The sequence below is a fragment of the Nelumbo lutea genome, chromosome 1, assembly GCF_056320005.1.
Source record: "Nelumbo lutea isolate HS-2025 chromosome 1, American lotus-T2T, whole genome shotgun sequence".
In the NCBI taxonomy this organism is placed as follows: domain Eukaryota; kingdom Viridiplantae; phylum Streptophyta; class Magnoliopsida; order Proteales; family Nelumbonaceae; genus Nelumbo; species Nelumbo lutea.
The window spans coordinates 118,573,931-118,589,244 of record NC_142684.1 but is presented as its reverse complement, the minus strand read 5'-3'; the positions used below and the strand labels follow the sequence as shown (position 1 = coordinate 118,589,244).

At 39.8% G+C, this 15,314-nt stretch overlaps 1 protein-coding gene across 3 annotated transcripts; it reads right to left on the bottom strand.

The window, feature by feature from the left end:
* Positions 1-8,305: 8,305 nt before the first annotated feature.
* HB24 (homeobox protein 24) lies at positions 8,306-11,160 on the bottom strand. Of its 3 annotated transcripts, none has more exons than XM_088981221.1 (3): positions 10,077-11,160; positions 9,852-9,987; positions 8,306-9,751 (listed from the first exon to the last, which is right to left on the bottom strand). In XM_088981221.1, exon 3 carries the CDS (start codon positions 9,624-9,626, stop codon positions 8,556-8,558), a length of 1,071 nt encoding a protein of 356 aa, XP_088837347.1. In that variant the 5' UTR covers positions 9,627-9,751; positions 9,852-9,987; positions 10,077-11,160; the 3' UTR covers positions 8,306-8,555. The 3 variants fall into 3 exon arrangements, with proteins under 3 accessions (XP_088837347.1, XP_088837339.1, XP_088837330.1); XM_088981213.1 differs by having other exon boundaries at positions 9,941-9,987; XM_088981204.1 differs by having other exon boundaries at positions 8,306-9,987.
* Between the last annotated feature and the right edge of the window lie 4,154 nt (positions 11,161-15,314).

Sequence of the window (15,314 nt, the reverse complement as noted above, 5' to 3'; positions counted from 1 at the left end):
GTAATGGCAAACAGAAACAATCCATAAATTAGGGGAGGACGATGATTCCAAAGTTAGGGAGTGAATCAATGAAGGGATTTTGTTGATCCTTGATAGAACCAATGGCAATGTACGACACGAGTTGGAGGTTTTGCAGGTTGATATGCACTAGCATTGGGAGTGCAGGCCGTAAGGGTAATGGCCTCGGGCCATTGGCCCCTGCCTGCGGACATCGTAGTGATTGCGCACTGCACATTTTATTGGCTTACATGGCAATGAAGATGGCACTGGGCTTGCTTGCAGAGAGGCAGCGGAGGGACCAAAGGGCTGTTCTTCTGAAAAGGCAGTTGAAGCAGTTGTACGGGACGGGAAAGACAAGGCAACAGAAGCTTACAACCAAGCCATAGAAGAGCTCTGTGATGCCTACACCACCGCCAAGGACTCTGCGAGTAAGCCGGCCAAGGCCAACTACGAGACCGCCAAGGAAAAGATGTCTGATGCAACTGGAAATTTAGGAGACATTAAAAGGAATCTCGGCGAGCTGTAAGTCAACGGGTCATTGCTGCTGTTGTTGTTCTCGCCTTCTCGGAGGCTTTCTTCCATGTCGAGAAACAAGTGTTGGACAAAAAAAACTGCTGAAATACTCAGAGAGAGATAGGGAAAAACCTTGAATTTGTCAATTTTAAGTTTTTAGGTTAAAATCTGGCTTGACATCTCTTAACTTCTAATCTTTGAATAAATAAATAAACAAATACTTAACTTGTGCCCAAAGCAACATATATTTTAATACACAATGGTCCCTACGGAGTACAGGCTACAGCGCCTCAAAAATCAAAACTGTCTCCGGTGAAATGACAGAAAGAAAGACAAAAGACAAGCAATAGCCGATAAACCAGTGGATTGAGTGGTACTGCACTCCATCAAAGCACCAGTAAAACAAACTCTGGACCTTGAGGCCAATCAATTAGAATGCAAGAATAAATGATCTCTTGTTGCTTTTTGTGGGATTTTATGGTCGTAGAAGACGTCGCGGCCGTCTGCAGGCACGAATCCATGCTCTTCATCCAAGCGAAGACTCTTGACCACTCCATTCAAAGCAACCAAACAGAATCTCCTGGAACGAGTCCCCAGTCCCAACGGAGAACTTGGACTGATGTCGAGTGACATCCCAAGAGCCCTAGAGAACTCACCCTGCCCGTCAGATAACATCATGATCGGCTTATCCCCTCCAGCCTCCAGATGTTCGCCCCACGCCTTCATCACGAAGACGTCGTTCATGGCAACACACGCGACCACATCGGCGTTCTTCTCCTCGGCCGCTCGAACGAACCGAGTGCAACTCGGTGAGAACGCGGCGGAGACCCCGATGACAACGACTTTCTTCCCTTTGGCGAGAGTCGGAACGGCAACGGTGTGGAGCTTGTTGTTTCGATCCAGGTAAGAGAGGGTGACATTTGGGAGTTTGTCGCCCACGGAGATGAATGCGGCGGGCCGTTGGGTTATATGATGGCCAGGATGGAAGGTCACGAAGTGAAGGGGTCGTGGAGCGGGGCCGCCGTACAGGCTTAGGAGGGAAGATTTCTTGGAGCGAGGAAGGGCTGCGTGAGGATTCCACGCCGCCGATATGGGCTGAGGCGACATGGAAGCAGCGAAGATTGCTGGGCTTAAAGATGATGACGATGACGAAGAAGAAGAAAACGAGGACGATGAAACGGGAAGAGTGGCGAACGTTGCCGCTATATTATTCACAGAGGTAGCCATGAGAGAGAGAAGAGCAGCTGGCTTGGGGTTGCAACGATTGCAGAGGTACCGAGGACTAGAGAGGGCACGGTGCCGCGGCCTGGTCGTACGAGTTTGTTGCTTATATTATAAAGGAACGTATTATTAATGAGAGAGAAAATGAAGAAAAGGTTGTGTTTTCGTTTTTTCCGGGGAGGAGAGAAGTCCTCCTTATTTATTTTGTTGCAGGTGTCTAGAGGGTCCCGTACTAAAACTTAAAGCCCGTCATCTCTCTCTCTCTCTCTAGAAACATCTTAATTCTCAGCATAGTCAAGTAATTATTTGGTATGGGACTGTGAGTCCGGGTACTGATTACCGAAGATGAGCATGGATATAAAGCTGGAGAAGAAGATTTGCATTTTCGTTCTGGCCTACCCGCGTCAATGGTAGCTTTGGATTGAGTCTCAGATCAAACTGGTCAATTAAACGGTTGGGCCAAGATCTTGTTGTTTGGTGATCTGGTCCGTCACAAAAATGTTGTTTTTAGGTTTTTAACTACACAGTATAAAATCTGAGGCTGAGTTCCCAAAATGGACTGGTGGTGGGTTAGAATATTTAATGCACTAATGAAGACCTTCTACCTTCTACCTTGTAAAAAGAAAGCAAGGCCAAAAATGGAAATTTTCTGTAGGTCAAATAGAAATTCCTAAACAACCATGAATGCAATAGCCATTAATCGAAAAAAATGGCAAAACATTGTTGGGGGTGTAGTCCAGATTGATGGATATTCCAAGATAGTGATGAAAAACCTACGGAGGCAAAAAAAAACATAGAACATAGCCAACCTTATTTCAACATGGTGAGAGAGGTCAATATTCTGAGTTAAATAAATATTTTCACGTCTATAGAAAAAGCATATCAGAAGACCAACTGAATGGACAAAATAGGAGAGAATAATTGAGAGTCCAACAATTCTATGATGTAGCCCCTTTTTTTCCAATTTAAGTACCCCAAAAAAGTAGGGATTATTACAATTGGAATTTAAGACGATTTGGTTTATTCTGAATATTCCCCTGCCAATTAAATAAATATAACAAATAAGAAAGGAGTAAGAAAAAAGAAGGGTTTATGCCATGAAAAGGGCACTAGTTATCTAGGGTTCGTATGCTAGAAGTTGCCACTTATTTACTGTCTGTCCAGTCAAATTTTATGCTTTTGGGAGGTGTTTATTGATCCCTATCAGTTGCATGACTGGTTTCTGGGAGATGGTCATTCTGGGAATAATTGAGAGAGGATGTTTTCTCTGATTCAATTGTAATAGGGAGTTCAAAAAAAAAAAAACTTCTCTTGTCTAAATTTTCGATGAAGTTAAATAACCAGCATTGCCCTTTATTTTGAGTGCTCTAAAAGAAGTTTATAACATCATACGTTCAGCAAACCTTCCTTGCAGGAAATTGCCAAATTGCAAAGTGGCTGACTTACTTGACCTCTCCTACAAAACTTGAGCTGATTTCATGGCAGAAAATTTGCTAAAACTCTTAGAAGTAATGTGTCAATGGAATGGTATGTGGAATTGAACTAGGAGGTACTGTCTTAGACTCCACTTTTTTGGCGTGACCTCCTGCTCTTTCCAACAAGCATCCTAGGTACCAAGCCAAGGTATTATAAGTTAGTATGCCTTGCTGCCTTAGGCCAAGGTATGCTAGAGAGAACCAAATTTAGAAGCCTTAATCTTCTTCTTCTCTCTCTCTCTCTCTCCGAGAGAGTTTTTGTTGTGTTCGTTACAGACTTTGGATTGCTTTAAAGACAACTTTTGTTTTACCCATTTATGCAAATTGATTATTTTATTACAATGACTATTAAATGTACTCAATGCTTTTAATGAAATTTGGTAACTTTGCTTTCAGGCCTTAAAAATAGGCCTATTTTTAATAAAATGTACTCAATGACTATTAACTTCTCTCACAGATATTTTTCTTCTTAAAAATAGGCCTTGCTCCCAAGGCTGTGTTTGGTTTGATACTTCGATAGAAAATAAGTTGAGGGAAAGTTCTAGAAAGTTTCACAGCTTTAATGTATATGACACATACTCTTCGGTACAGTTTGTACTAAGATCTGAGTTTCATTTTCTTCTACTAGCATCTATTAATCACTAACCCTTTATCCATTATTCAACAGCAAAGGCATGCCAGAACAAGAGAAAGGAATAACCCCCACCCATGAAATCTAACCATAAGCCATTCTCAGTTCTCTCACCGTCCTCACTCCTCACAGCGATTTACAGCTGCCCATTGGGAATATCCCCCCATCCCCCATAAATTAAAACATAAAGTAGGGAGATATTCCTCGTACACGGATGCAAATTGCTGTCAGGACGGTGTAAGCACGGTTGTATGAAGACTGAACCCGATCTCCTCCCAAATTTCTTTGTTAAAGAAATGTATATGCTTAGGTTTGTGATACTGCAACGCATTTATAGTTGTTGGTTAAAATGTAAATCAGACGAACATAGCTTTTCAGTGCAGTGTGCAGAGTCACTCTCTAGCCACTGAAAAAACCTATAAGATAATAAGAATTACTCTTTTATTCTTTAATTTTCTCGCTTATTCAGTTATTTGTTTGAGGAACCAAACACAGCAGATAAGTGAGTGTTCTTCATTGTGGTTCTTAACTATTTTCTTTGTGGCATTTATTGCAGACAACAAATTTTCAAGTTGTTTGCCATCAGGAGACTGATTTTGGAACTCAGTGTGGATTGCCTTTTTATTTTATTTTGTTTTTCTTTTGCTTACTGAGATTATTCTATTCAAATAAAGTCACATAACAAAATCATTTGGGGGGACTGGGGAGGGGGTAAATGACTTTTGTGACCGGTAAAAGGAAAATCTTAGCAAAAGAAATGGGAACTATGTAAAATAAATAAGAACATACCACAATCAGGATCCTCCATTGCTACTTGAGATGGATGGATGTGATTTCTTGGACCGGGCAAAGACTGGAACCAGGGAATTCCAAGGAAACTGAAGTCCATTCTCTCTCTCTCTCCTCTGGCTAATGCATATCGGAAAAGGACAATACATCCAACTCCAGGCACTTTGGTCAACAAAAGCTGGTTTTATTTGTATGCTTTCCTCCTGAGTCCTGAATGTCAATTAACTGGGTCGATGCCGAGCACATCACTCCCCTGATCAACAATTAACAGACTTGGAGCAACATAACATTGTTGAAACTTTCACAGCAAAAGCTTTACTCACAATATGCACAAAATGATCATGATATCTGAATATCAAAAATAAATATGAAACTGTAAGCTCTAAACTGCCTTCTAAGCGAAAATCTAATTAAGAATACAGGGTTTAGAAATTTAGGGTTTAGGCCCTATATTTTTAGGCCCCACTATTTTTGGGATTTTGAGGGGGGGGGATTTACCCATTACTAAAGTTATTTCATAAACATGTGGGATCCATGACAAAATTGATTTTCCTAGTTAACATTTATCCGATTCTAAGATTTGGGTAAGTTGAGTTTCCCGAGTATGGTATGAATGAAAAAAAAATGGCCAAAAAAATCTCGCACAAGATATATTTATTCGGGTAAATTAAACAAAAAATAATGAGTAAGAAATGAACAACGTTTTATTATTAACTTCATAAGGCATTAATTAAATTTAAGGCATTTTACAGGAGTTCAAATCAGCCCCCATAACGTCCCACAGCACATCCCTACCATATATTGGAAACATCTTCCAATGATAATATCTGGAACGATGATGTTATCATCGAAAGATGTTCTCAATACATGGCATGAATGTGCTGTGGGACGTTGTGGGGATTGATTCGGTCTCATTTTATAGGTTAATTTTAAAATTTAAAATGTAGGGGTTTAAAAGGTAATTAGATTTTAGGGTTTAGGGTTTTAAATTTAAGATTAGGATTTAGGGTTTAGACATGAAAATCAAGAGGTGATCAAGTCGGAGGAGCTCTTTTGCTCCATATGCCAAATAACTTGCACGTGCAATTCTCTTTTTATACGAGTTCACATTAAGGGGCGCCCCACAACGCATTCCCAGCTATGAGCCTATGTATTAATTAAAAACATCTCTTGATGATGACGGAGAACTCAGCATCACAATTCACATCCCAACACATCTCAAGTAGCTTGTCATTGGGAGATGTTCTCAATGCATGGTTGAGATGTATTGTGAGGAGTTTTGGGGCGCCCCAAATGTGAATTATTCGATGGAACCGTAAATTTATAAAATCCGTGGTGATGGCGGAGAACTCAGCATCATAATTCACATCACAGTGATAGTTAATGGGTGGGAGACCGGATCACACCTAGCGCCTCACAGGCACTTCACATGCACATCCTATCATGCATTGGGAACATCTCTCGTGCTTATTGGTTATTATTCACGGGAGATGTTCCCAATGCATGGTGGATGTGCTTGTGAGGCGCCCATTTGTGAGGAGAAGATCTCATCCCAATGGATGGATGCATGGACAAGGCAAACCATCCAATCAGTCAACCACGGCCCACACTATACACAATTAATATTCTTTTCAGTAGAAACGTTTCTAGTCATCCACGCCACATGTTAAACTATTAATGGTTTTCCATGCAAATATAAAAAGGGTAATAGCATATAAGGACAACTTTTGGGGTTTAATATCAATAAAAGTAATATATTGAAAAAAAAATCAAAAATAAGTTAACTTTTTAAAATAATATCAATAAATGGAAAAAACACTGTTCATCTTCTTTCTTCTTGCCATTGTTCCATAGAGCCGCTGCCCGCCACTACCCTCCACTGCCACCACCACCTCTGCCTCCAGCCACCTCCGGCATGCAAAGAGGCAGAGGTGGGCAGAGGATGCGACAGGCAACGGTGGACAGCAACTCTAGTGAACAAATGGCAAGAAGAAGAAGATGAACAATGTTTTCACCCTTTCTTGATATTATTTTTAAAATGTTCACCTATTTTTGAATTTTTTTTAAATATATTACTTTTATTGATATTAAACCCCAAAAGTTGCCCTTATATGCTAGAAACCCAAGATAAAACGAAGTCCTACATCTTAGCTAAACAACAAAGATGGGAAAGGTTAAAAAAAAAAAGATTCCTTTCCTCTATGCCATGTCTTTATATCATGTGATCCTTCCCTGACTACATCCACATAAGGAACCAAAAAGATGAAAAAGTGTTCTATTCATAAATGTTCAATTTAAGAAGAATGCAAAATGTAAGGTTTAAAAAAAATATAGTATGCAAGGTTTTACATCAAACATACTTGTATTTGCTTTCAATTTGGGAAGTGTAAATACAAATATGTATAATGCAAAATTTGTATATGATATTTCTAAACCTTGCATATGTATTCTTAACAAATTGAATTTGGTAAGAGTACAAATACAAATATCTTAGTGTAAATATACAAAATTCATTCTGTATATTTGTATTTATACTCCTTCCAAATTAAGCTTAAAAGATGATCTATTTTTATTTTATACCAGCATAAGAATATTATTATGCATGTAAGCATCAACATACGTAACATACATTTGGTAAGTTACCTAGGTAAATGCAGTAACTTAGGTAGCATGTGCCCATGTTCTTTTATTTCTTATGTTAATAAGGCAATGACCATTTTAACCATAAAAATCGATTATTAAAAAGGGTATTTCTGTCCCATTCAAGTATTGGCAACTTTCCCGGGAAAGTTTTTATCCACCTAAGAGATGGGCAAGTGATACCTAGGAAAATAAATTTTCCCTGATCCCCATAAATTTGAAAAATAAAAAACATGGGATTCTTAGATAATGAGAACCAAAATCCTATTAACCAACTTTCATTCCCCTCAAAATCCAAAAAAAGAATGCCCCCTTGTGACCTAAAGAAAGCAATTAATTTTAGAAAGGTTTTGATCGATCAAAAAAATCACCCAATTAGCATTCTCACGCTTATAGTTTCAGAAAATGATATTAAAAATCAATAATCTAAATAATAAAATACTACTAAAGACCATTATATAGTATAAAATAATTAAAAATATTTAAAAAATCATAAAAAATCCTCATGGACCTAGCCACCAATGTACCGTAATTTGGAAGAGATTAATACAGAGGGCACTGACTATAACTGGCATGTTGGCGAGATTTTACTCTAAATCCTACCGGACGGAGGACGGCGTTCAAGGTCAAAATGATCAGTCCTACTGCAAGTTCGAATCTTATCTTTCGTCTGTAGGTTGCACCAAGTGCTGTTGTAAATAGTACTTTTGTGCCTTAAATTATTTTAATACCCACCTCATGTCATCATGTGCCTTAAGGTATAACATTAAAGAGCGCGAGGTGTAACCCAAAGAGAACTGGGTACCAAACACAGATTAAATTCAATAAAAATTATATAATTCATTTTTCATGGGCAGCATGCAAAACGATGACTCTCAGGATCGGATTTCTCCCTTGCCGTGTCTAATAAGGCCGAAAAGTTTGAAGAGAGATTTTTCTCCATATGGTAACTGGGAGCTGCGACCGATGGAAGCCAGAATCTTGGACAAAATTTAATTACAAACACTTCTCAACATTACCACCGCCACCACCATCATTTCTAAAGACGAAGAAAAGATGATGGACCTTTTTTATTGTTTTCTGTTTCAAGAGTGCGAGCTACAAGAAGAGGAAGAGAAAAGCGGCGAGATCACAATATGGATGGTTAAATAGAGAATAATACAAGATGATGTTTTCAACAGCGGGTGGTCTTCACTCTTCACTCTTAGGTCTCTCTCTCTCTCTCTCTCTGGAAATCTATCTATTTATCTATGTCGTGTAATCAACGGAAACAGATGTACTTCGTCTTACAACTGCTGCTTCTTGGCGGAGTGCTTATTATTGTGCATCCAAACCTTAAGGACCTGCCTCTTAACACCCACTTCAGCACAGAACTGCTGGACTTCTGGTTCATCTTGCTTCTGGATCCTCCATCCCACCTTCTCGGCGAACTCTAACATCCTGTCCTTCTGCTCCTGCGTGAATTTCGTCCGGAACCGCTTCTTTGACAGTGAGAATGGTGGCAGAGGCCGTGTAGCTCCCCCAGCTGCATTGGACTGGTACACATTGAGGTCCTCGCTTGATGACTCGGTGGCTCCCCCACCAACACCTCCACTGCCGAAGGCCATCATCATGGGTGGTGGAATTGGCCCTGTTGAAGGACTGGTGGGCAAGCCCAGTTGGAATTTTTGGTGTTGCTGAAGAGGTTGAGGAGGTAGTTGAGGGGGAGGAGGAGGGATTCTACTTCTGCCTCCGCACCCGCCGTGGTTTTTATTGTAGTAGTAATAACAATTCGCCCCCGATTGGGGCTCCCCCTCCATATCTTTCCGATGAAAGTTCCTGTGGCAATCGCAAGCGGCGCATTTTAGGGCTTCTGGGGTCCCTTCTTCTCCGCTCGGCATGAATTCTCCACAGCCGTCCACAACATGGCCGCCAATGCTTGCTGCGTGGTTTTTGAGGCATTCTCGATATCGAACACCGGTGGCTGTCCTGGGGATCGTTGATATTGTGGTTGTTGTTGGAGCAGACGGCGGCGTCCTTGAGTTCGATCCACCTGCAACTGGTGCACCTGTTGCACCAACCGCAACTGCTACCGGAACTGGATCTGGCTCTGGGGGGTCTGGAGTTCTCCCTTGCCCTTGTGGTTGATGGTGATGATGATGAAGATGCTGATGTTGAAGATGATCTAGGGTTTGAGACGGGTTAAGGATCGCAGTGCCGTTACCAGTCCCATCTTTTCTTCTTTCTCCTACTCCCACCAGTCCTGTGGAAATTACTGAATGAGAAGAGGAGACCTTGGAGGATGATTCTCGAATGGGAGGATTATAAACCAAAGAACTTGGCATCCCTCTTTCCTTGTCTTGGCCTCTCAATTCCATTAAAATCTACAGTAAACCCGAACTCTCGCTCTCAAAATTCCCCTATTTTAATCTTTTCTGCTATACCATCGTCTTCATGCATCCGGCTTAACCCATGGATCCTTCTGTTCCGAACCCCAACTCATCTAATCACAGAGATAAACTAATCAAATAGAGATTATCAACCGAGTAAACTAAGTCTCTTTCCTTTTTTCCCTATAAAATTAAATTTGGGTTGATTTTGACCTTGTGGGTGCTAAATCCACCAACCCATTCAGCTAATTCAACCCTTTTCCCAAGACGTAAGCAAGCAATTGAGCAGTAGGTAGAGATACCTTGAAGGAGATTTAAGCTCCCTTGTTCCCAAAAATACACAAAGACCCTGAAAACTCAAAACAGGTGAGCAGAGCTTAAAATGGGGCCTACTAATTTAGCCCAATTTATATGATAGTGCCAGTGCCTTAGCCTTACCTCTCAATAAACAATATCCACTGTTGAGAAAGAAAGCAAGAAGGGGTTGCTGTGACTGACTGTGAACATGAAGCCATAAACCTCTCCTGGTTGCATTAATGCAGACACCCCAAATTACCGAGAGAGATAAAAAGAGAGAAAACTTTGTGGTTGGAGATGAGATGGGGCTTTGCTTCCTACCGCCCATCTAAAATCCAACATGAAACAGATTGGTTGCTTGTGCTGGGGGAGGAGTTATGACTGTGAGAGACTGACGAGATTAAGGGGACTCTCTGCAGAACCACCGACAAGGTCATGTTCATCCTTTCCCACGCCCTGCAACCTGGTCCCATCCCTAATTATTGCCCTTATATTTGTTGTCTTGTGAGCACACTATGACATTTAACATGCCCACGGTGAGAGATGTCCAGACGTTTCTTTGCTTGCCTGGAATCCTTCCCGCAATCTTAAATCCTCAATTAACCAGAAACAAGCATCAAGCATGGCTACTTTTATTTAGACTCTGAGAAAAAAACAACAAAGATGCAAAGTTAGGAATTGAGAATGAGAGAAGAGAGAGAAACAAAGGACGGGAGGCTACACAGTACAGTGCAAGTAAAGTGAAAAACGTCTGGTCCACAGCACATTACTTGTCCTGTTGGTGTGTGTCAGTCTCTACTCTCTTTCTCTCTCTAGCCATCCTTTCTCTCTCTTTCCCCTCTCTCTCCACTCGAGGCTATTGTGCATTTGTGCGCCTGCTGCACCTCCTGTAAGTCCACTCTTTCTTCAAGCATTGCCTTTTTCTTTCTCTCCCTTTCTCTGATGCAATCGATGCCTTCCCCATCTAATCCATTTCTCACTCTCGTTCGGTCTCTCTCTCTGAAATCTAAACCATAGTTGTCACACAAGCAAGCATCTCTCTCACTCCTTCTCTGTCTGTGTATGTGCTTCGGTACTTGTTTGTTGGAGCAAGTGGTGCAGTGTTGCGTCGGCCAATGGAAAGCGTAAGGTGTGAGAAAGAGAAAGTGAGAGAAAGGAGGGATCGAACAGCCTTCTTTTAAGTGGGCACTGTACTAATTGACCATCTCATCTCCGATCCTTGGTTTGTCCTTTTTAATTTTTCCTCCTCACCCACGATAAGTACAATGAGCTACCTACACGCACCATGCTTTGCATTAATCAGTCTTAATCAAATCAAACCCAACTCTTCAGTCTTTAGTCTTTACATATTAATTCCATCTTAAAAACTCCTAATTCATCTCTTCCATTCATTTCATGAACCTAATCTCAAAACTAAACTGATCAATCTGTCCAAATGCATCCTTCATCTTAGCAAGTGCCCTGCAACTTGCCCATCATGTCTCTGCGTCTCTGCTTATAAAATTACTCTAAAATATTTTTTTTATTTGTTTTTTTCTTGACCTTCTCCCCGAAGATGGAAAGCTTGTGGATTTAGGAATTATTTTACAAGGGCAAATTAGGAAACCCAACACTTTATCTAATCCCTGGTGGCTTGATTTTTTTATTAATAGTAATTATTATCCATAAAAAAGGCTTATTCTAATTCTACAGTAGGGGAAACTGGAAGAATCGTACCCATGCATGGCCCATGAGCCATTCAATCTTTCGGGGTACAAGTCCCGAGCAATTAAATAAAGATTAAAAAGGTTTATTAAATTAATAAATTTATGTAAAGAAAATGGGGGATGAGATCTAATTAATTAAGAGAGTGATATAAGGCCGGGTCTTCAGTACACGTGGCAAAGGCCGGACCATTTCTGTAAGGTTTCTGGCCCACTGCTTTTCTTAATGTCCGTGCCAAAGTCAAATCGCCTGCTGTCGGGCCACAGACTCAATTGCTGCAGTACCTCATGAGTTGTCATGTACGCTTCTTCTTCTTCTTCAATATTCATTCATCATCTTCTTTGTTTCTGCAATTACTTAATTAATTTCAGATTAATTAACGATTACTAGTTAAGAGCGCGTGCATTCGTGCGAAAGTGAGCGGTTAACAGTGCCAGGTCGGCGCACGCAAGTCGGCCTTCGTCTATGTCGTCTATCATACGCTGTCTTTCAAGCGCGCACGTGTATCGGGTTGTTCCTATCCTATCTCACGGAGGATTTGGAAGTGTTTGAGCGCGGGCGCGTGCGGAGCGTGACGCTCCACAAATCTCAATCGATTCCAAGGTCCGACCATTTACACTGTTAGACCGTAGGGAGCGGCCTGTAAAGTGAAGCGACAAACGCGGAAGATTTGGAGGAATGAGTGTAAGAGTCCTGCTCCTGCATAGCTCACAGTCACAGCTGCTGCGCTCCAGCCTATTCTGATAGGTCCCATTTACGCCTTTTTTGATAGGCCCCCATAGCCCCACAAAACAATTTTTATTATAACAATTAAACAGCGAAAAAATCTAAGGGTGTATTTGGTTTGAAAGAAAAAGGTAGAGAAAGGAAAAAGTAGAGAGGTTTCTTTCAAACCAAACACAACCTAAACGAATCGTCGGGGTCGTTTTTTTGATAAACTGAACGATTCTGATTTGCTACTTGTTGGCTTGATGTCTTCGCTTTTTATTATTGCAAGATAGAGATGTCATTTCGATACCGCCACCCCGTTGGAAAATGTTACACACTCGGGTTGTGACGTTCTACCTCTGGTTTGCATACAACTATATTGTAATCTTACACCTTATAGCAACGAGATCACATCGAGGCACGCCCCACATGCATATCTCATCCTCTACTTGTCATTTCGATCCACGGTTGGAATGTGATGTGGGGCACGGATGTGAATTCTATAACATGCAATTAGTTTGTCAAAATTTTTACATTTTCAGGTGGATTTTCAAATCCCTACTGATTGATATCATTTTGATTTTTCCCATGCCGATTTGTAGCAATTGTACCTGCATTATTAATAAAAGTGGTAAATTTAGGACATGTTTCGTTCAATTTTTATTCTTATCCAAGTTGAAATTTTAAGATGAACAAAAATGGATAAAAATAGGTAGAGTGAGAAAATATTGCTATGAATCAAATGCTTTCTTCCTAAAAACGAATTCTTTTCAGACTAACAAGTGTCCTATGTAAAAATACTTTTATAAAAGTGCTTTTGTGATTCATAAAAAATATTTTGATAAAAGTACTTTCATAAAAGTGTTTTCTTAAAAGTAAGTATTTTTGTAAAAGTACTTTTGTAAGTGTTTTTATAAAAGTACTTTCATAAAAGTGCTTTTATAAAAGTACTTCGTAAAAGTTCTTTCTTAAAAGTACTCTTGTAAAAGTTCTTTCATGTAAAAATACTTCCTTAAAAATGCTTTTCTAAAAGTACTTTCATAAAAGTGCTTTTACAAAGATGCTTTCATAAAAGTACTTCTGCAACTGTTCTTTCGTATAAAAGTGTTTTTATTAAAGTGCTTTCATAAAAGTGTTTTATTATAAAAGTACTTTTATAAAAGTGATTTCATGTAAAAGTACTTCCATAGTAATCCACTAGTAAACATCTATGGCATTAATTTTATAGGCAAAGTCTACTCAAAGAATGAAAATGAGCAAGATGACCCATAATTATTTTTCATGCTGCTGCTACCTCAATTTTTGTGTTGTGTGCTGATTTTTCATTCTAAAGAGAATATGGCCCATGGCAAGAATTTTATAACTAAAAACTAATGTTATTCATTCTTGCCCAGAATGAGTAAGAATTAAAAGAATGAGGCCCAAAGCAATTAACCAAACATGACCTTAGTTGATTTTGGTTCTTAGATTTTTTTTTTATTCGCTGCTATGCACCGGTAATAATTTCTCCCTAACCCCTTTTTCCCCAAAGTGCTGGTTGTTGGATTTGGAAGGAGTACAAATGCAAATATGTAGAGTGCAAAACCTTGTATTTTGTTTGTATTTGTACTGTACATATTTGCATTTGTACTCCTTCTAAATTTATGGAAAAACATTAAGAGGTGTGTTTTACTTAATAAAATCTTGATCTTGACTTCATGGCTAGATTAATATTTAAAATTCTAGATTTACAATATTTCTTAGTGTCAAACCCATAAATTTATGTTTGGTATCATTAGTGTTTTTAGCTAAAACATTTTGAATTGATCGAATTTGACATCTCAACTATAAACATCAATAATCAATCTCATATATACATGCCCTTTTGTGATTGAAGCGCTTCATATGTGATGTGAAACAACAATGCGGCAGCAAAAAAAATAAAAGTAGAAACAATACTGACACTAAGCACAATTTAAAGGTGGGATTATCAAATGCTTTGGACTAACTCAAAATCCTGACATATCTGACCCATTCAAATATTATTTTGGCTTGTAATTGGCAAAGTTATCCTTTTATAACAACCTAGAAGATATTTTAAAAGAGAAAGCAAGGGAATTAACATATTACAGCCAAGTTACCAATTTAAAAATATAGTCAAAACGGGGTCATATTGGGTCAAACCTGATAGGAGTATTGATGAACCTCTTTTAGCAAGATCAGTTTTCTAGTCTATCACTTACAAATACATAGCTGTTCATTAGGCTGTGCCACCAATGATAATGCTCTATTTTTTAAACATGTAGATTGCAACCATTTAACCTTTACCTCTTATCATAGGTCCCATATATTTTATCACTAGCACCATATGTTATCATTGGTTCCACAGCCCGCTATATAGTCATCCCATTCTCAATTCAAAATTTAAATCAGTATTTTCTTATTTGGACATGATTGAAGTCTAACATGATCCAATCCATTAACAATCTTAAATAAAGGGTAAGGCTATTGATGGTGGACGACCAGGATGCTCCTAGCTGGAGGGTAACCTGGATGTCGGTAGTTTAGTTGGCTAGTCGAACTGCAAGATAAATGGATCATAGAATCTGGGGTGGCTAATCCGATGAGGTCGCTCCGATGCTTGAGTCAATATCTTCGTATGCGAGCTGGAAGTTGTATGCTAATAAGTTAAAGAGCAAACAGTCGCATGTACCTGGGTCTCAAGGGCTACTGCCCTTATATAGCTGAGAGTCGTGGGTCTGACGAAACGCTCCCAGAATCTTCGGACCACGCCGTAAGGGTCCGTTACGCCCTAGGAGGCGGAAAGTGCGCTAATTGATGAGGCTTACCATTTCCTTCCGATTTGGACAAGATGAGGACAATGCCTACGGTTATGCGGCGTGATCCCGAAAGGTTTGGAGACATCTAGGAAACTTCTAGAGGATCGTTACGTGTCACTTTGGGCAAGTTTGATCATCCCGAGATACC

Excerpts from the sequence above, each read along its gene's own strand:
- HB24 (XM_088981204.1), bottom strand. The coding sequence starts at position 9,626 with ATGGAATTGAGAGGCCAAGACAAGGAAAGAGGGATGCCAAGTTCTTTG.